Raw genomic sequence first — 22,212 nt, forward strand, 5'->3', positions numbered from 1 at the left:
TGAGAAAGTTGATTAATCAATAAAGAAAATTAATGATGTTAGTTCAGTCCTGAAACTGCAAAATATGCACAGAGCACAAATTAAATGCAACTCTTTATCTCCTTGAGACTGACAAGTACTGAGGAGCAATTAAAAAGTTCAGAGAATGCCCCTGCCAAGCTTGAACAGACGGCAGCACAGTAAGCCTTGTGGAGGAGCTATAACCTTCATGAGTAAGTATTCAAAGTTATGATGCTTGATCAACATCAGCACTTGAGTTATAAGTGTTTTTATGACAACTGGTGTTTGGGCATTTGCGATTTCACAATTGGACTGGAGCAGTGAGAGCACATTAAACTTTGTTTCAAACTCAGGATAGAGAACAATGAGATGTTTCAGAAATTCTATGCCAATAAAGCAATGAAATGTGTTTTGAAAAGCAGTCACATTTCAAGAAGGGCAGAACATCACTGTCAAAGACTAAAGAAGGCACAGAAGGTCGGGAGCACACCTGGTGGGTTTTAAGTTTGAAGGGTTGTGCACCTTGAATTCGTCCCCGGGGTCAGACTTTCAACATCGAGTTCTACTGTGACGTTCTGACGGAAAACATTTGGTTTCTCGCCACAACAACACAAGCATTGCTCCCCACCACCCCTACTCACCAGATTTGGCTCCATGTGACTTATTTCTGTATCCCAAATGTTGACATTAAATTCAAAGTCCACTCTCAGCTCAAGTTTTATAGCCATGCTCCAATTGCAAATGCACATGTGCCAGTGGTCACAAAAAAATGTTTTTAATACAGGTGATGATGTTGATCAAGTGATAAAACTCAGAAAACGTACGAATGAAGGTTCAAGCTTCCCCCTGCTCTGTGCACATTACTCTGCTGTGCACCGTTCATGTGCAACAGGAGCAGTCTCAGAACTTTTCGATCAACACTCGTATGTTTTTGAGATGTCAAAACAGAAAAGATCTCAGACTTTCTGATCCTGAAATACAGAAGTTCTAACCACATGCCTTTGTGGTTTACTCAGTAAAGTGGAGAATATTTTGACTGGTTTGGATCATGTCTGAGCTTTTACTGTAAAACTCGTTTGGGTGACCTCCAGGAAAACCCACACAACAAAAATTCCAGACTACCATCATTTAATCATGACAAAGTGAAAACCCAACAAATCTTTGTTTTCTGTTCACATACAGTGAACAGAAAAACAGGGAAAAGTTTAGCGTGAGCGCCTGCCTGGGGCCGAGTGTGGATGTTTTGTCTGCATTCATTTGACTTGCATTTAGTTTGACAAAACCTCAGAGACGTGTGTGCATCAGCACAGACACGCGTATAAACACACACATTTAGCGAGATGCGAGAGCTTCTTCCCACAGGCTTCTTTTGAACTTTCTGCTGGCGTTTACTGCAAACACACAGGCAAACGTTAAAACAGACAGAACGTGTCAGTGCAGAATGAAGGCGAATGAGGAAGAAATGGGAAAAACGGGGGAAGTGAGAAGAAGCTGAGCGCAGGACTCCTCTGACTGGTTCAGGACAACTCTAACTCGCTCTGGGAGAAGCAAACTCTGCAAACTTATGGAAGGGACCTGAGGTGGATGGAAGACAGGAGGAGGAGGAGGAGGAGAAGAAGAAAAGGATTAAAGAGAGCAAAATAATGCACTTGGAGTAAAGAAAGGACATTTATCTCTGCGTGTTATTGAGCTCTTCCCTTGTTTCCCCAGTGGAGCAGACAGATAAGACAGCCTGTTTATGATTGGCTTAACACTTGGCTCATTGCCACTGCTGCACTATCACAATGGGATACTGACGGGCGCTGAGGGATTCTGTCAGATATATTTAAAAAGAATCAGATAGTTTTGTACAGGAAGGTAGCTGATTGAATTTAAATCAGTATATTTGAATTCTGTGTGGACGAGAACAAGAACGGCCCAAAATACTCAGCGATCATGGTTCCTTTTGCATAACTTTCTCCACTCTTTGTGCTTTTTCACGGTGAACCTCAATAGTTCTCTGTTTACGGTGTTAACTCTCACTGAGAGAGAAAAACAGAGTTGCTGTGTGAATATATTATGACTACTGTAAACTTTTCCATCCTTTACTTTTCTGTGTTTTCCTTTATCTTCATTCAGGAGCTGTCTTGCAGCTTGCCTTTTTATTACAATAGGTTCCCTTTAATGCAACAAATTGAAGATCTTGTCACCAGTTTGAAAGCAGAATATGAAAGAGATGCTCTGCTGGCTTTTCTCTCTCCGTGCTTTCTGCTGTTCCTTCCAAATATCACTTTTTGCATCACTTTCATATAACTAAATTAGCTTTGGGTATTTAGATGTGGTCGATAACACCTCCAGAACTCAACCGAAGCAGGTGGACTATTAACAGTTTTCCTTTTTCACTTCAAAGATAGTGTATAAATACTTTCCTGTGCAACAACTGTTATCTGGGGCAGAAACAATGAAAATAAAACGGGAACGTTAACAGATTGGCATTGAGAGAATTATTTCCAGGAGTAAAGTAAAAGACAGCTCCGGCTTTGTTTTTCACACCTAGGAGAGGTAATGGAAGCATTGCAGACTGTTAGCAGACAGCAGCCGCCGAGTCTGTTCATCATCATTGAGCTTATGGCTGCACACTCGCTGGTGGAGCTCACTTCACAGATGAGAAAAATAAAGGACTTGCAGTGGAAACACACGACTGTGACATGCCAACTGACCTGTAGTCAAGTACAGAAGACAAAAAGCTTTTATGTTTGCTTTTGCTACCTGTTTCCTCGGCCAATCAAACAGACAGGGGCAGCAGACCTGCAGCCATGTCAGGCTAATCTAGTGACATGCTGTCCTATCTATTATTTATCACACAGTGTCCACTGGCCTGTATCTCCCCCAGACTTAGATCTACGGTGTCCTCGATCTGCCTGTGAGCTGCTGTAAGGCTTACGTAGTGAAGAAATGCTGGGAACAGTTACTAACATAAGACTTCACTAGGTGTGTGGAAAAAATGTCCGAATCACAAGCAGAGTGTTTTAGACTGTGTTTTTTTCCTTGTCAGTTTCCTTCCGCCCTGATATCATTCACCTATGTCCTTTTTCTGTCACTGTGTTTAAGTCAAACATGCGGCACAGCTTCTTTCCCTTCATTCTTGTCACTTACTGACTCTGCCTCTTTTTCACGCAGTTGGCAATTGTAATACTGTTGAAATGAAATTTAACAGGCAAAAATGTCAAATATTTGCCCGTTTCACTTTCTGAAGTGTAATAAGGCCACTTCGCTCTGTTTTTTTTATTATTTTAAATAGCACACATACTGAACATTTTTCTTTAATTTCATGTTGCATGTGCTATCATTATTGCATCTCTACATGTAGTTTTGACAAGTGGAAATAGCAATGGGTCACAATGTCAGTGTATTCTGACCAAACTGCTGGTCAGAGGGTTGATCAGTGTATGAGCCCCCACTTCCCTCAACTCTATTTCAATGTTGAAACCGGCTCAGTTCCATTAAGTGTTCGAGTAAACCATGACAGCGATCCAGTTTGCGAAATACTGAGGCCACTCGAACTGTTTCACCTAAATGGAATACATTTGTTAGTGAAGTCAATATCACACCTGTGCTTCATCTGCTGGGAACGCAGCGAGAAGCCAGGTTTTTGTTGAGGTGAAAAAGTAAGTACGATTTGGACTTCTCTCTGCCCCCTTTTTATATGCACAAACAAGTGCAACACTACTGATACCTTCCAGGATAGACTGTCTGAAAATGCGCACTGTCAGCCTGTTTTGTAGGATTATTGTGTCTCTCCTTCCTCTGATGACATACTTCTCACCCTGCCTTCGAGTGTGGCCGTTGGGCGCAGCTAAAAACACTTCCGCCTCCGGATGAACGACATGTCGTACAAACTTGTTCTATCAGAGCAGTTACAACCTTCAGTGCATCCTCAGATCCAATTTGTCTGCTGCATCTTTTAGGCATCAAATAGGATTGAATTTTTTTTTTTTTAAATATGAATACACAATTTTACTTACTAGCGTGAACACAAAGAGTACAAGAAAGGGATCTTTTAACATTTTTTATTTTTTTTTATCAAATAATGAGAATTATTTTGTTACTCAAAGTCCTCCTATTTCCTTCATTAGTTGGCTTCCACACAAACTATATATTTAAAAATGAATTTTTAAGCAAAGGTTTGCTGGAGAATTACATTTGGATGGAAATATAATTGCAAATACCCTGACAAGAAGTCGTTTTGTTAAGTCCAAAGTGCCATACATGTATCCTGACTCTTTTTCTTGCTGCACTAATTGTTTCTGTCATTCATGTTTCTGTTATCTGTTTCATCTGTATTAACTTATTTTGTCACAGCAGGTATGTGCAAAGACGGCTCCATAATCACCCTTTCCCTTTGTCCTTTCCTTTTTCTTTGTATCTTCAAATCTGGTTTTCATCCTGCTCTGCTCAGTATTGCTTTTTTTTGTTAAAACTAACTCCCCAGTCTCTTTTTGCCTCTACTCCTCTTCCCTTGTAATTGATTGATTTTCATGTTCAATATCCTGAAGCTGAAAGAAAGTAGGAGAAAAAGCGGAAGGAAGCTAGTTTAGTGAGGCTTTTTTTTTTTTTTGGGGGGGGGGGGGAGACCATTTTGAAGAGTGTGAAAATGGCAAGATAATTTGAATAACAGACTGCTCAGTGAAGGTTTCCCCCTCATTAAGGTGGAAAGAAAGGACAGAATGAAGAGGCAGCAGATTTTTGATGTTGGCTTTGAGCCTCATTGTTTGGTTTCTGGATCTGTGTGGGGGGGAAAAGAAAGAGGAGAGAGGAAGAGAGTTGATAAATGAGTTAGGCTATAAAAATAGAAGGCTAAGGGGAAAAGGGGGAAGTAAGCAGAAATAAAAGAAGTTGTTTGTGTTTACAGAAGCGGGATGGGCTGTGAATGCACATGTTGTCATTAGTTTGTCAGATCCTTACATAACTTTACAATCTGGTTCTAATGCTCGAGTGTGTGTGTGTGTGTGTGTGTGTGTGTGTGTGTGTGTGTGTGTGTGTGTGTGTGTGTGTGTGTGTGTGTGTGTGTGTGTGTGTGTGTGTGTGTGTGTGTGTGTGTGTGTGTGTGTACAGGTGTAGTCTGCTGCTTCGTTGTCTTAACACTGCATGTAATATTCAGTGCTACCTGTCTGTTCACACGAATGAGATGCTGCCTGTCAGTCATCAGGCTGCAGAGTGCTGGATAGACTCGCAGTAGAGCTCCACTCTCCAGGAAAGCAAACTCCCATCACTGTTCCTCTTCTGTTCTCCTCTCTGTCTTTCTTGCTTCTCACTGCGTTGCCTGTACTCTTCACCTGCTTGTCTTCCCACTCCATCCATGTTTTATCATCATCTCCTTTTTCCTTCTTTAGTCCTCCTGTTCCCTTTTGTTTCCTCCCCTGCTCTGCTCCTGCAAAGTATTACCTTCATTCCCCTCATATTTTCTCTTCCCTGATGACCTTCAACTCCTCAGGCGACTCAGTACATCTTTTTTCACTTCACTCTGTAGTACTGTATAGCTCCCCTCTCCTGCTCAGTCAATATTGTCTTTTCCAAGTTGAATGCATATGCATACAATGTATTTCACTTGTAAATTTTGTTTATTTATGTAAAAATCACAAAAACGTTTTAACAAATTTTGTCAAGACGTTGAGAAACTATAGAATGTGCTTCATTTATTTATGCAAGTACAATATTTAGTTCAATTTTCGCCTCGAAATCACTGCAACGGCTGTTTTGTGCAGTTATCAGTTGTTCAAAGAAAAAAAACCTGCAAATATAATCAGAAAAAAATTATGTAAACTTTACATTGACATTTAGTCAATCTCATGTTTTCTCTGTTGAATCCTCACGTTTCTATTCTCACGTCACGTCGTGGTCCAACGAGCAACCAACTGATTAGACGCTCATCATTGACAGAAAAGTAAAAATTTTCAAATCCATGCTGAGGAGGTTTGACAAAATATTTTTTGTCCAAAATGTTTGTCAATCAGCTTTTAGTCAGGTTCCACGCTCACGTAGAAGACCTACTGTAAATGATCAAGGGTTGTGACTGCTGCTGAGGTTAATCTTAGCGTCTCTGTTGTCATTGTCGGTGTAAATGTATTCAGTCTGACTTTGTCACGGCAGTAAGGGCCAGCAGATTAGCTAATACTCATTTCACTTAGTCACTTCAGTCAAAACTGCATGAACTCACTTCGCTGTCTGTTGGAGTGCAGGTCATAACATTGATAGCACGTAATGCCCTCAAAGTCACTTAGAAAACTACTAGTCCAAGTAAATTGTCAAGTGTCTGACAGTTAATTAGTTTCCATATTAAACAGGTGCTTTTATGGCAATGGCCAAGAAGGCTTCATAAGCCCTAATAATCCTTTTACCTTCATCAGTATAATGGCTGTAACTGCTCTTGTAAAGACTATATAAATCGCTAATAGAGGTTCATGTGACATCCTTTGAAAGGGATCATTTTTATATCATATAAAGGAAGTGACAGGCCTGAGTTCCGAGGAAGTTTTGTTGGGTTAGGTCAAATTATTTTGGGTGCTGTGTCTCTTAAGTTTTGCCGACCCGACTGGCTTGGTCGGCGAACAGTTTTATGTTTCACAAATGTGATATTTTTTCCTACTTATGAAAAGTTTTCAATCTGCGAACATGCTCATCCGTTGCACGATTTCTCTCTCTGGATGTGTTGCTTGTCTGACTGAGTGTGTGCAGTCACTAAATTATTGGTGAGGCAAAACCATATCCACTGGTGCTACTCGGCATTCCTCACTTCTACAGAGGCCTAGTAGTAATCTGATGCAGTGTACCTCTGAAATCCAGTCTCTGTTCTGTTGTGCTATCTGCTCACAAAGCTCATATATCAGCCGCACGGGGTGCTGATCAGATCCCAGACCCGTGTTTGCCGAGAAGCAGGACGTAGCCTCAGGAGAAGAGTGGAGACTTGGTGAAGAGGGAAGGAAGGAGAAGGGAAGAGTGGGGACGGTGAGGAATTAGAGACTGTGGGGAAAAAGATGAGGGAGGGAAGGGATTCGGCAGGGTTCCAGCGCCATGAATAAAATGCATAAAATACACAGTAAATTTTTAATGCTGTTTAGTTTCCACCGAGAGGCCAGATTTGCATCCTCATCCCCTGATTATGACATCTTCAGTCAGCACTCCAGGCATGGCTTTGCCTATTTTAATGTTAATGGGAGTATTTGTGCAAACTCACAATTACCCACTTTGTGAGTATAAACATACACTCGCACACCCTCACACTCACACACACGTTCAGTGAAAGTTACTTCTGCTGAGAGAAGTTAATCGGACTGAAGCCATTCCCGCGTTGGTTCCCTGTGAATCGATTCTGTTCCCTCTCTCTGATTTCATGTCACGGACTTCCTCGGGGCTCTGCTATCAGATGAGATCTCAGAACCATTACTTTAAACTGGAGAGGGGAAAAAAAAACATGAGCTGACCTCGTGTGGACCCAACAGACTGAATAACTGTGAGGTCATCATAGAAATGGAGGACGTATAGAGATTGTCCTCGCCAGCCATACAAAAGCGCTGATGTATTTGTTCATATGGCTTTAACGGCTCGTTTTTGCAGTGACCTCCTGCTGTTGTGCACCAACAACCCTTTTTCATAATCTATAAACCTCACTGTGTAGAATATACACAGAAAATTCAGATCTTTGGAATAAACTCGATTCAAATCAACTGTTTTTGCTTGTGCATGTGAGACCAATCGAATAAACTCTCAGGGAGAGAGAAAGTAATTTTTTCAAGGAGTTCTTTTTTAACACTTTTCAGAAGTTGAACCTGAACTCTTTGGGAGTTAAAACTCAACTCCCATGAAGAGTAAAATTTTACTTTAACCTTGAGTTGAATACGAACTCTTTCACAGTGTTAACAGTTAACACTTAAAAGCATGAATTATTTGACATTCATGAACTCAATATTTAATCACACTATAGTGGTTTTAGGTAAGACTAAATACAAGATAACAACATATTCATCACAAATTTATATTTAACAATTATATGCAGTGTGATTATATGCAGTGTGGAACAATTAATTCTGAATGAAAACATTGTAACAACTTACAAACTAATTCATGAATTTATGCGACTGATTGGTATATATGTTACGTTCCTACCTTGTACCTTTATGGTTTTGAATGATAGCCCCATTTTATTTATCATTATGTCTTCATTGAAATATTAATAAACGGCATGTTTAACTAAATGTTTAACTAAATGTCATTTCTGCCCTTCACTTAGATTTAATTTGGTTGCTTTATTCTCAAAAGTTATGAAGAAATAACTAAGGCATGCTGGGAAATGCTAATACGGTGACAAAGCTGCACAGTCAACACCGGGAGTCGTGTTGAATCGTGTTCCTCAACACTCAGCGAATGAACCCCAAAATATTACCCACCAAAGAGTAACACTGAACACAAGCTGTAGTCTAACTTAGAAAATAAACTCCCAAAATCCAACTCTTTGTTTAACTCTAAGATATTCCACTGCAGAAATTTGCTGTGTAGATTCTGTATAATGTAGGGATGGGGCACGAATTTCTAATATTTAAATAGTCGTTATAATCTACAAAATCGATTAGTATATGCGACCATCGTTCTTCCTTATTTCACGTTTTTAAATGTGGGTGGTTGTAAGGCGTTACTCCTGTCAGAAGGTGGCGGTAATGAACCTAAAAGCTGAGAAGAATAACACGCTGCTTCCAGGGGTCCGGAGCTTTGCAGGTAAAGCTTTCCCAGTATTGGATGTCCTGGTGCGAACATGGGGAAACGTGCAAAGACAACTGCAGCCGTCAGAAAGTTCCGTGTGGAACTCCTTCAAAACATAAAAAGAGGAGCTGCGGTGCAAACCATGCCGGTAAAGCTAGAATATACACCTTCCGGCGCTAAGCACACTTCATTAGAGTGAAACACCAAGCAAACGGCCTATCTCTTTATATTTGTGTGTGGGTGTGCGCGCACGCGCAATATGGGCGGTGGAAGGGGAGGTGTGAATATTCAATTAAAAATTAAGTAGTTCCGAGTTTTGCTTGAAATGCTCATCCCTAGTATAATGTAACATGAGGCCATGAATCACAGGCACTAAAAGTCAGCAGCCCGTCATGACTGAATGAGTCACTGTTGGTTGCCACCTGTGCATCTGTAATTACCATTATCACACTTTTATATCAGAATGTGGACCATCATCACATTCCTTATCAGGATAGTTGTGTTAATGACTTTCTCCAACATAACTCCTGGACCTGGACACATTTAACACGATTGGAAACTTGGATTAGGTGTTAACATGCAACACTATCTTGGTTCCAATCAAAGTATTTCAGTGAGCATGTCCAGGATGAAGAACTAGCACCTTTCCGGTTTCTGAAACCCTGATATGTAGTTTACATGTGCTAACCACACAACTCTGTGGCTGAAACAAGAGCTTTGGTTATTTACTGATGTGTCTCTGGTTGGTAGCAAAACAAAAAAGTGTTACGTTTTAAAGCAAAAAGTTTTTCAACTTCAACTTCTTCAATGTCAATCTGCCATACATACAGACAAACAGATGGATCAAAAAACTGGTTCTCACAGTCCCACTGTGTGCAAAATGAATAGACAAAACAAGAAAAGCATAAATATGAAACAATAAAACAGACAACGTAGTGCAAATATGGGTCCACAGTGCAAAAGTTCAGAGTTTTTGGGGCAAGGGGGAGAGAGGGGAGAGAGTTCAGCATACTGACAGCCTCATGCGCAAAGCTGTCCCTCAGTCTGGAGGAGCTGCACGGAGGCTGCGGTACCTCCTCCCAGGAGGCAGGAGGCTGAAGATGCTGTGTGAGGGATAGGTGGTTTTATTTCTGACTCAGAAAGTCAGGACTAAAATAAGCACAACACAGCCAAGTAGCCATATCACTAAATGTGCGACATACAGTAGGCTGATTTGTAGTCGTCACTCTTTCCCACTGCGTGGCCTCGTTGACGTGCTTGCCCCTTTTCCTCCCCTGGGAGGGCCGACTGAACGCTACAGCCTAGTTTAACCCAATCGTCGAGCTCCGAAACAGCAGCGTCTAATGGAACCACTCACTGCGACGCCAAGGTGTTTAAACACAGACATGCACTCAATTAACCATAATTAAAATGGAGGCACTGCTAAACAAACTGCATCATGTACACTTTCAGAATAAAGGAATCCCATTTTCACTGACAGCTGTTGTGCTACATTTAAAATAGATTTTTAATTGAACCCGAAAAAAACACTTGATTACACGGTTAAAAAATGTTGCTCGGCAACAGTTTGCAGAGTGTTTGCGACTTTGAACAGAGACGGCTGACAGACTTCGTTCACTGTGACACTCGGCACTGAAATGTCCTGCTCCCCCTCCATCAAAGGTGATATGATAATAGCGACACAGTTTTATCTCCTTGTAATCACTTTAAAGGGTTTGAATGACATTGGGGGCAGTGAGCTAAGCAGCCAGTTAATGCTTTTGAGATGAGAACACTAAAATATTAATGGGGGTCCTGGGCAGGGAAAGGTCATCCCTGTGACTGGGTTGAATAATAAAATGGCGGGTAGCAACACTGTGAACCTCAAAGTAGCACCAGCTAGTGCAGCTACGTGTCGGGCGAAAGCACCTCAGCTGCAGTCCTCTGTTGGACTCAGTAAATGTTGTTATCTGATGATAACAGCTGACACACTTTCTCTCGTACGCACACGTTTGTGGCTGCAAGTCAAAATAAGCTCAGTTGAAAATACCAACAAGTTACAGATTGTCCAGATGGTACAGAAATCAACAGGACAACAAATGTATTTAGTCCTCAGGATGTAGCACCACTGTAGCATCAGTGAACCACTGACTCTAAAAAAAAAAAAAATAGGCTGTCATCCATCACAGTCAGTCAATTATCCAGAGTTACTATGGGTGTTGTAAACAAGTACAGTGAAGGTAAAACACACTGACTTAATACAGAATAGGAATGGGAAGTTGTAAATCTTGACTAACATCAAGTCAACTCAGCATGTGGCTTAAAATTACAAACTGCAAATTTGCCTCAGAAAGATTTGCAATCTGTACAACACTGCTCTACTGAGGCAGACAGCAGGGAAATAAAACATTTCAGATTCTAAGACAAGAATTTGCCCTTCAGCCTCAAACAATCTTCAGGGAAACTATGCATCTGCAAACAAACTCATTCTTTTACTTTTTTCAGCAATTTGAACTTAAAAAAAAAAAAAAAAAGAAATTAACTCTTATTTTGGTTATTTCCCTGTTTGTCGGACAATCTATTTTATTACATTAACATGTGTTCATGTATGTAGACACAAGCAGGACTGTCACAATTAGTGCAGAATTGCTTGATTGTGATTATTTGGGCTGATCGCAATCATTTTGCATAATTGCCAGCATCAATTTCCATTTATCTGTGTAAAAGCAGCTGGATGAAATTCAGAGATATTCACATTTCCATTAAGACTTCCACATTGTTTTCCCCAAATGGGATTTGATTAGCACTCATTTGATTACGAGATGTCATTGTGCCCTGTTCTTCTACCATTGTTTGATGGTACTGTATATGAGTGGACAATTAGCACCAACAGCTGTTTATCTCAAAATACTTATAATAATAAGTCATCATAAACATCAATGATTTATTTGTAAAGCCAGTCACTAGAGCACATTTTGGTTTAAAGCCAAATGAAAGGAAAAAGATGGCAGTTAAAGGCGCTACTCAATGGCAATAAATGGTTCCTTTTCTTCAAAGGATCTATGTCTATGATCAAACTCTGATTAGGTTTTTACTTTAATAGTAGCATAAAATAAACAATCATAATAATTTGTGTGCCATTTAATTGTTAACTAAAATGTAATGATTGTGACAGCTCTGCAGTCACAAGTTGAAGTGTCAGTTACTGCTGCTAAGCTCACTGTTGTTTGTTTCCAGTTTAGCTAAAAAAAAAAAAAAATCCCCCCCATCAGGACTGGATTTAACTACTGCATAACAAACTTATGTATTATACAATTATAAAATGGATATTTTTTTAATTACAAATCAGATACAGATTATTACAGTTCACCTCTTCCATCCACTTTGCTGTCTCTGAAATACTTACATGACTTTACTCCCTTCTCATGTCACATTACATTGTGGCACAATAAAAAGACAGTAAAATCATATTCCTTTTCTCTTTCTTCCTCTACTTTCCCACAACCTCCATGCCTCCCTCTCTCTTCTCTTCTTCTCTCCCCTTCCTTTATGCTGTGCTGCTACTCTGCCTGTACAATTTGCCCTCGATGTGTTTCAAATTACATGCCACATCAAATAAGGCTATCTCATAATGCTGTGTGTGCGTGTGTGTTCTACCACCTTCAAAATCAGATTCCTATTCAATGAATCTGGATAGTTGAGCTCGGTATTCAGACGGAGTACCACGGGGTTGTAATAGATCTGATAGACATAGCATACTGTGCCATTATCACTGACCTTTCTTTCTTTCTCTTCTCTCTCCCTTCTCTTCTTCTCTGCAATCATTTAAAGGAAGCTGAGGTAAGTATAGCCATTGTTTTTGTAACTTGATAATGCTATTTTGAAACATACTGCAGTGCCTACCTGGGAGCCCCGAACGTTGTCGTGTTTGACACTTATTTTGATGCATTGTTGAAGAGGTGGAGCTGATTTAAATGCACGGCAGGTCAGGTGGCTGGTCAGGCAAAGCATGGTGTAGTTCAGCATGTTAAAATCTCGCTGGAGTGGTTTTAGAGGTGAAATTAGCACACAACAAGTTTGTGAAGTAATGTCAGTCTGTCCGCATGATAACTTTGATCTTAAGCTTACAAACAACAACAATAATAATAATAATAATAATAATAATAACAGTAACAATAATAATCTTTCCCAGGAGGAGTCTTTTTGCCCAATAGGATGCTTACACAACATGGACAAAAGTATACAGACACCCCCAAGTATCCCACCCATAACACTCCCTAAACGTAAGACCATTTCTGCCGGGATTGTTCCCATGCAGCCACATTAGTGAGGCAGGGTGCGTTTGGTGAATAATAAGGCCTGTCTGGTTTTCATCCCAAAGTTTCTGCATGGGGTTGAGGTCAGAGTTCCTTGTAGACCTTCTTTGTAAACTCTCCCGCACCAAACTGGGAAAATCATTTCTTTATGGACCTGACTTTGAAATGGGACATGCACATTTTTTCAGAGTGCGGGGGAGACTTGAGGTGAAATATTTCTTAAATTTGTTTTTACATGATTGGTGATTTCTCTTCATTTTAAACCTACCTTTTAAACAGCATAAGGCTAAAAGAAGATTTGCTTTGATAATGAAGTATACAAAATATGACCTATAATTTGATTATTTTAAATGGTATATGACATAAATCCTGATAAACATTGTCTGAACACTGCTCTCATATTAAAGGTTGAAAGTACCATTAAAGATATCTCTGTACATGTAGATTTGATTATTTTGGGGCTTTAAATTATGACGTTTTGTAGCTGACAACAGAGCGTTGAGAGCCGGGGGGGAAAGCATTGTCACTTATGAGCACAGAAACGTCTTTTCGCTTTTGTCTGAGCTCTGCAGAACTTCACAGTCATAAAGGATCATTTTATAATAGAGACGGAGGTGGACATAAAATAAGAGAATAAAAGGAGTGAGGACAGGAGTGAAATAGGGGCCTGGGGGAGAAGCTAATTAGGTTTCATCTCCTCATTTCAAACTTTTGTGTTGGCTCAAATGTTGGCAGTTGTCATTTATAGAACACGGATTGGATGAGTGGGTCAACTGTCCATTTTCTCTGGACTGCTTCATATAACGGCCCAATTTAGCCTCTCCATCGCTCTATCCCCCTCTTAAATGCGCGCACACGCACACACACACACACACACACACACACACACACACACACACACACACACACACACACACACACACACACATATGTCCTCTCTCTCTCTTTCTCTCTCGCTCTCTCTCTCTCTAATTCAATAATAAACCAGAGATCCTGCTCTCAGACTCAGCAGGTTCTCTCTGCCTGGTTCACATAGTGTCACTGAAACAGGCTCACTCCCTGCTGACACACATATGGTTCCTTCTGGTTACACTTTAGCTGCAGACATCACCACTCCACCTTTCTGTGTGTGTGTGTGTGTGTGTGTGTGTGTGTGTGTGTGTGTGTGTGTGTGTGTGTGTGTGTGTGTGTGTGTGTGTGTGTGTGTGTGTGTGTGTGTGTGTGTGTGTGTGTGTGTGTGTGTGTGTGTGTGTGTGTGTGTGTTTGTTTGTTTGTTTATGTCTGTGTCTTTGTGTGTGTGTGTATTGGTGGGTATTGCAGATATGATACATAAACAGTTTTTATAAAAGAATAACTTTAATCCTCTTTATTTATTGTACTTTACTTTAATCACCCCCTATTTTGTTTTATTAATATATTTTTCAATGCCCCCCTTGGGCACCCATAAGTGGAGGCTGGACGGTAAAAACACTGATGATCTAAAATATGTCTTTCAGGCGAAATTAAGATTTTTGACAAACACTTTAAATTATTAAAAACTTTAAATGTCCTCATACATGCTTATACTTACATCTTGCTGTGCTATGAATAATTTATAAAATGCTAAATTGTAAAGCTAAAGTGGTTCCCAAAATGTAATTCTTCCCACTGTGAATGTTAAGGCAGGATTACGGTCATTTACTCCTCATGGATGAGCTGATCGACAGCCTAACCTCCTGAGCTTCAACCTGTTCACATAACAGAGTGATCTATTGGAATGTATATCTACTGCTAACCACACAAAGAACACATCAATTATACAACTTCTGCTTTCATCTGTATGTTGGACTGTTAACCAATCTTTTCACTTCTAAGTGTAGCAGCATCGAAGCCGTGGCTATTTTCACAATGGAGGTTTTAATTGCTAAACAATAAAAGATGTTTCTGACTGGGTGGGGAATCTGCTCTGACTGGAGCCATGAATTAAATAGTATTCAGCTTAACAAATCCAAATCTCCTGTCAACTGAGCCCAGCTGAGAGAAGCCAGTTATTTTTTTTCTGTAATATGTTTAGTTGAGGAGGATTGATTGGGACTGTAGAATATACTCTACCTGATTAGTAAGAAAAATAAGTGCTCTTCAAATGTGGTTATTGGAATAAGAACTGCTAAAAAGGCAAAATAAATATTACTTATTTCTCTAATGAAATAACAACCACAACAGTGCTTCCTGTTTGTAAGTGTTAAAATCCACGTTGACCTTGATGTTAAATGTTTTTGTCCCAGTTCAACTCCTCTTTGGAGACTCTAACTTTCTTTGCTCCCCGGTGTGTCTCACCTGCAGGCTTCTCTGTATATCTGCCCTATTTTTAAACGTCCAAACAAGTTCCTACCTCCCAATGTCTTTTTCTTTTCTATTGCAATCAGAGTAAGGTAGAACAAAAGGAGAGAAGAATGAGGTCAGGATTTCTATTTCTAAGATATTCTCTGGTTATTTTTTTATAACTCAGTTTCTGTTGTGTTTCCATTCAGGATGACTACTTCAAAAGCTGGGCTCCTGCCAAGTCTCTCGACCAGGGTGAGTTTTACTGTCGGTGTGCGACTATAAATATTTATGTTAATGTGAACTGTATGTAAGGCGAAAGGTGAGCATCAAACCTCTCTGTCTGTCTGTTTTATAGAGCTGTCGAGTACTGAAATGTGGCATTGAATGATTGGTCAGATTTAGCATCGTTTTATGTGATTAGATAAAGGATATTCTGATTTCTATCAGAAATATTAGATAACATTGAACACTGACACACAGGTTTGACACATTTTGCTGAATTACAAATACGATGTATGGAAACGGTGTGGTGTGTCTGTAGGACTCATGATTTAGACTTTTAAATATTCTCATAATACAAATGTCCTCGGTTAAGTCAAGAGAGCAATTTTCCTTTGCTAGAAAAATGCATCTCAAACACAGAGGTTGAGGACAAATGCTATAAAGATCATTTTATACGTTAAATATTCCTTGCAATTTGTTTGTAGCAGTTTTTAAAAAGAGTGTGCTACGACTGGAAACATTTTAATTAGTTTTGCGTCACACCTCAGTCAGGGCCCCCTGGAAGTCCAATCATCTGTCTGAGACCCCTCAATCGACTAAAATTCTTCAAGTCGAGCAGTTATTTAGTTGTTTCGAGGGTGGGTTTGACATTGAAAACAGACACTGACCCGTCAAGGGAGGAGAGTTGGGTACCAGAGGGGCACCCATGCACCTGACATAAAGTCTGTCAGGCAGCCAGGAGTTTGTCACTTAAGGTGGACCTGGTCAGGAGGAACACAGTGTTGGGAGGGAGGCCCAGACTAAAGGGTGTTTTTGATTTTGACGCTCGTCCTGCATTGGCATTTTCTGATCCCCGTCCGCTGCAGCTTCCACCACGGGAGTTCTGCGGGAGAGGGCCAGGACAACGAGAATCTCCGGCTGCCGCAGTTTAAGATACAAAGGGGAGCGTGCTGTGGCTTTTCTGATTGTCATATAGTCTATATGAAAAAGAAATGAACGAATCATCAAAACTTTGTATCGAACGGCCAAATTCGACTGACAAAAGTCTGAGTGGGGGAGAAAACCTTTGCATCGGCTTCATTTACTCCCACTCCCAGCTGCAAAGTGACTGAGGATTTAATAATGCAGTTGGTAAAGGATATCCATCTCTATTAACCTTATTTATTATACAATAAAGCTGTGTATGTGGCGTTTTGTTTCAAAGTTTGGTTTCATATGAGCATGTGCATTGAAGTAAATCAAACCAGCAACCAGTGGTGGTGGATAAGTTCAATAACGTTGAAGTAGTTCCAACATTGGTGGCGGTGGTAGAGTTTCAGCGCACAACATACATTGTACAGCAGTCAGTGCCGACTGATTAAAGGCTGTTCCCAATAGATAAAAAATGTACAACTGTTTAATGCATATTAGGCTGCAATGACTAGAGAGAATCCTCAACCTCTGTGTGTACTTGTATTACTCATGCTGTGCAGATATATATATATCTGTTTAATTTGTGGAGGCCTGTCTGTCTTTTGTGGACAAAGAACAGGTCTGTCAATTATTACAGTTTAGTCATAAATATTTACACTTGGTTGACAGTTTATGGTAAGGGTTACAGTTAATTGGTAATTCTCCAGGAAATTAATAGTCATTGGGCTGTGTGTGTGTGTGTGTGTGTGTGTGTGTGTGTGTGTGTGTGTGTGTGTGTGTGTGTGTGTGTGTGTGTGTGTGTGTGTGTGTGTGTGTGTGTGTGTGTGTGTGTGTGTGTGTGTGTCTAAATGCAAATGCTTTATTTCACAGCGTGTGCTGCTTATGGACTTACTATGGCAATAATGCCAAATCCACTTTATCAATCACACTCAAGTGTGTAATGCTCTTAGACCGTCAGTAACTCTTGACTAAACTCAATTATTACAAACACCAGCTCACTCTCATTCACACTATCGTTGTCTCTCACACATGCACGCACACACACACACACACACACACACACACACACACACACACACACACACACACACACACACACACACACACACACACACACACACACACACACACACGCACGCACACACTGACACTCATACACACAGTTTGGGGGGTTAATTGGACTGCAGCTCTCTGAACAGCACACCAGACTTTATATCTTCCTATCACTGAGTTTGCTCTGTTCTGTGCCGGCTTGGTTTTGCATATCTAGCACAGTAACTGTAACTCTGCAGGGAAAGACTTGCTGAGCAGGTTTATCTGGGCCAGCTCCTCATGGATACTGAGCCTAATGAGAACAGCCTTGCCTCAGTGCATCAAATTCTGGTGTTCCTCTCCAGTTTCTCAGAAACAACTAAAAACAAAAGGTAAACAGAGCTTAATTTTCCTAACCAGGGACCAAATACATAAGATGATATGGACGAATCCTCTGTGCCAAAATCCAGCAGGAGCAAGGCCTGATTTAGAATTAAAAGAATTACATACTAACGAAAATATAATGAAGCTACTGTAGAGCTACATCCTGTGTGTTACGCTCAGAGGCATTGGTTGGATTTCCTTTATGTCCTAAGATCAGTTATTGAGGCTGCTAACTGTACACCCTTTGTTTCTAGTATCTTTCACTGAATTAGGCCATAGACCAAACACAGGGTGCTTCATTTGTGATGTCATTAGAAAGAACAGAATCTAACCAAAGGGAAAGGACACTCACTACACCACACCGACATTCAGCAGTTGAATCACTGTGTGGTTGTACACACACTGAGCCAAGAAGTCACCCTTTACTTGCATTGAAGTCCTGGTTTTTAGCCACCTTAGAGCTTTTTAAACTATTTTCCGAGATGTTGCCACACTCAGTAATTACTTTAGTGAGTACAATCTCATAGTAACAGATGTAACCATCAGACATGGGTACACAAAGTTTAAATCATTTCTAGTTTTTCTTTAATGGTGGCAAGAGTGAAATTAATACATAATTTATGTCTTTCAACATTTACTACAAGTTGTTCCAAATTGTTTTTGAAAGTGCTTCTTACTCAAACAGCCCACATGACACCATACACTCCATGAATGTGAGTCACTGCAGTATTTTGACAGGAAATAGTGAGGTGAGAATGTGACATCTGTGCATTTATCCAGAGAGTCATACTGTGTAGTTGAGGCATCGATCAACTTTGTGCCAATTAAATACATAAAATCCTAAAAGCATTTTTCTGAATCTTCTGCCTGCCATGCCCGCTCTGCTGCAGTGCTGCACTTCAGCTGCAACATGACTGCCCCACTGCTACAATCAAAATGCACTCTGCAGTTACTCCCACACAAACAGCACAGCTGGGAGTAGTGGACGGCAAAACAATTAGGCAGTGAATAAGTAATAGGAATCAATCAGACAATCTGGTCCTCTTTTGGGAACAATCGCTGCTATCATATGTCGGAATGTTTTTTCCAGTCGGTCCCATTTTCACCCAGCTGGCACCGCAGGTGTTGCACTAACTAACTGTTAATGTCAGCTTTGGACTCCAGCTTGTATCAGTGTGACAGGATGTTGAATATGAGTCATCTACTGTAAGGCAATGCATGAGAATGACTGAATCCCTTTCCCAAACCAAAACTGACTTATCAGCCAGCATTTCTTATTGCTTTATCTTTAAAATTGATAACCTTAAATCGTATTCAGGGCCAGTAAAGTCTAACCACAGGCTTTAAAGGGCAGAAGTTATGTTAATTATTAGGCAGCACAGAAACAGTGCTCAGTCTGAAGCGCACCAAAGCTTTTGATGGATAAGAATCAGTGATGATACAAGATAAGATTGAATGGGAGGAAAAAAGGTATGCATACAGAGTGATTTCATCTTACATAATCTGATGTGTGTGCTCAGATTCCGGATCGTATTGAAATGACAAGTGTGACCACAGCACTTGAGTGGGGGGTCAATACAAGTGAAAGGATGCTGTCATCAATCACCACCTGCTGATTTCAGTTTGACAAATGAATCGCAAGTCGCCCTTGGAGACTAATCAGCAGCAGGAAGGTTAATGGGGGGAGAAAATCCACTCCCCTGATGAATCACTGCGATTAATGCTCACCTCGGTAGCATCTAATGAATGAAATCAGTGGGATCACACATGGCTTGTTGGTGATGCTGAGCAATCAGATCCACTGCTGGGAAATCAGTTTGTCTCACTTCTTCTTTGGGGCTTAATGAGGTCCCGCCTTGATTTGTAAGATTTCAGGCAAAAATATTCCTGATTTCAAAAATATTTAAAATCAGTTCTGGACTTTGCTGTTGACAAGGTTTTGCATGTGTGACTGTTTCCCTGCTTCTGTCTGGAGACAGTAGGACAGAAAATAATTCAAAACATCCACCAACTGGATTTGAAATGATTGTTTTCTGTCTTTGTTTCCAGATAGTAATATTATGGATTTTCCCTGTAACTGTTTTGCTATTATTGACGATTTTAACGAGTGAGGAATGTTTAACAGCATTGAGCTTTACAGTTATTATTCTGTATGTTTATACATAAACATTTCCCTTCTTATTACTGATAATACAGGATATCTGCCCACAAGACATATGTAATTATTTTTTGAGAAAAACAATAGACCCAGACATGCAACCACATGTATTTCGAATAAACACAAGAGAAAAGGATGACTATCAAAAATACAGCGTCTCAGATAATTTAACCGCTTGAAACCTGATCCATTTCAATTTAATTTCTAACTCCAGCCACGAACAGTTCTAACTGTCACACTGGAAGGAAAGCAGAGCCTCTAATTCACTGATATTTTTCATCAACAGGAGCATTATAGAGCATGCACACGAACATAAAATCCAACTCCTGACACAAACTTTCCCAATGATGTTATTTCTGCTCTGCTTCTATCCTCCTCTGCTTATTATTGATACGTTTATTCTCATGAAGCAGGATCATACTCCACTCAAATCAATCATATCAGTGAATTACACTTATGCAGATATGGGATTCATTAATACATTATTAATTAACCCTGATAACGCTCACATTACTGTAAGGCCGTTGAAAACCTAATGCCTCTGTTCTGTGTGGAGAGGATGTCTCTTCAGCATGCCAGTCCACAATCATGTCACAACCAGATAAAATTTAACATTTTTGTATGAAATATAAAAAATGCACAGATGTGTTGCCCAGTGAAAACTCTGAGAGGTGTTTTAAGGGTATGCTAGGACAGGTGATCATTATTGCATGTGTAAGATGACACCGGTTTCTCAAGACTTGTTAAAAGGAGAAATAGAGGGTTACATGTGGGTATCTGTATTTGCACACATCTGTTGGCTTGATTCTCTGCTGTCGGACCTGGACCTCTTTTGCTTGAGTCACACTGTAATGTCACTGTGTTGTTGTGTTCACCGAGGTAATGCGCTTTGCTGAAAGTCGTCCAATACATATTTTGTTACTTGCATTCAGATTGGGGATGATAGTGCTAATTTTCAAAAAGAGGGTATTTTGTCTTATATGGTCACATTTCTATGAAGACTTCCACTCCCTCTGCTTGTGGAAAGTATAGAGGCCGAAGGTTATTAGTGCATTTCAAGTACCAACAGAACCGGATATAGAAGAATAGTTTGTCTGTCACAAATTGTCGCCATGGTTTTTCTGTGTAGGTGTGGGTGTGTGGATGGAATTGCTTTCAATATTTATGAGGCTACATTTGGGGGGATCGCAACAACGGGGCCCGACCCATAAACGTGAATGTCTATCACTGCCTGACTGACTGTTACACCATTGACTGGCCGAATTTTGCAACTTCCTGTGTCTGTTTCAAATTAAAAGCCCTCACTTCAAATGACAAGTGTTTCATACACGCTGCAGCCATAAACAGTACAAGGTTTTGATCCAGTTTTCTTGTTTCCGACATTTATGATATAGACCACTCCCTTTGTTCATTGAACATTTCATATGACATAATGTGGATGGTAGCCACCTGTAACAGCCCTTTTTTGCATCGAAAGAACCTCCACTTCAAATTTTTGAAAGATTGAAACAAACTTAACATCCTTTGGAAGCAAAGTTTTTGCTGGAAGGCAATTTACTAAACCAACAGAATTTTATATCAAGTGCTGCTCCCACAAAATATATACTCACACAGCAATATACCCCGAAATCTGCTCTTCTGTTTTCCCTTTCTCCCTTCGGCATTCTCTTTAAACATTACCGTCAGTTTCTCAGAATTGTCTCTTTAAGTTCACCTGTTCTTCATCATAGTTTCAGGCCATATTTATCTCACCCCCGCTTCACTTCATAAGCTTGTGTCTCCTCCTTGTTTTTCCACAGTTTTCTATTATTTCTGACGTATTGAGTTCATCAGATGGAAATTATGTAATGATGAACAACGGGTGATTGTGAATCAACACACCACAGGGATGTGAACACACAGAAACACACTGAAACCCTGTGAGAATTAATTGTTAGCTGGTTTCATGCATATTTGGTTAGTATTTTAAGATGTTAGGTTATTATTATCACTTTCCCCTTGTGCAAAAGTAGTCTTTTCTTTTCTCTCGTCTTTTATCAGCTTCCTTTTGCCCTGCAGGAAATCTTCAGTAAAAAGACTCACCAACGTGTCCTTTCCAGCTCCACTTACACATTGCTTGATCCTTTTTGTTTGATTTGACCCTGTCCCAGCAACTCGGTAACAATCATTTCC

At 40.2% G+C, this 22,212-nt stretch overlaps 1 protein-coding gene across 2 annotated transcripts in view; it reads left to right on the forward strand.

The window, feature by feature from the left end:
* The window catches only part of spock1 (SPARC (osteonectin), cwcv and kazal like domains proteoglycan 1), a 103,915-nt gene that overhangs the window by 40,885 nt on the left and 40,818 nt on the right, over positions 1-22,212 (forward strand). For both annotated transcript variants that reach the window (XM_069721321.1, XM_069721320.1), the window contains exon 3: positions 15,539-15,584. In XM_069721321.1, the coding sequence (XP_069577422.1) occupies positions 15,539-15,584 (46 nt within the window). The remainder of the gene's footprint in view (positions 1-15,538; positions 15,585-22,212) is intronic.

This window comes from Brachyistius frenatus, unplaced genomic scaffold (assembly GCF_029030835.1).
Source record: "Brachyistius frenatus isolate BFR_SWC_R1_liver_20210118 unplaced genomic scaffold, ASM2903083v1 Contig_261, whole genome shotgun sequence".
NCBI classification, from domain to species: Eukaryota; Metazoa; Chordata; class Actinopteri; family Embiotocidae; genus Brachyistius; species Brachyistius frenatus.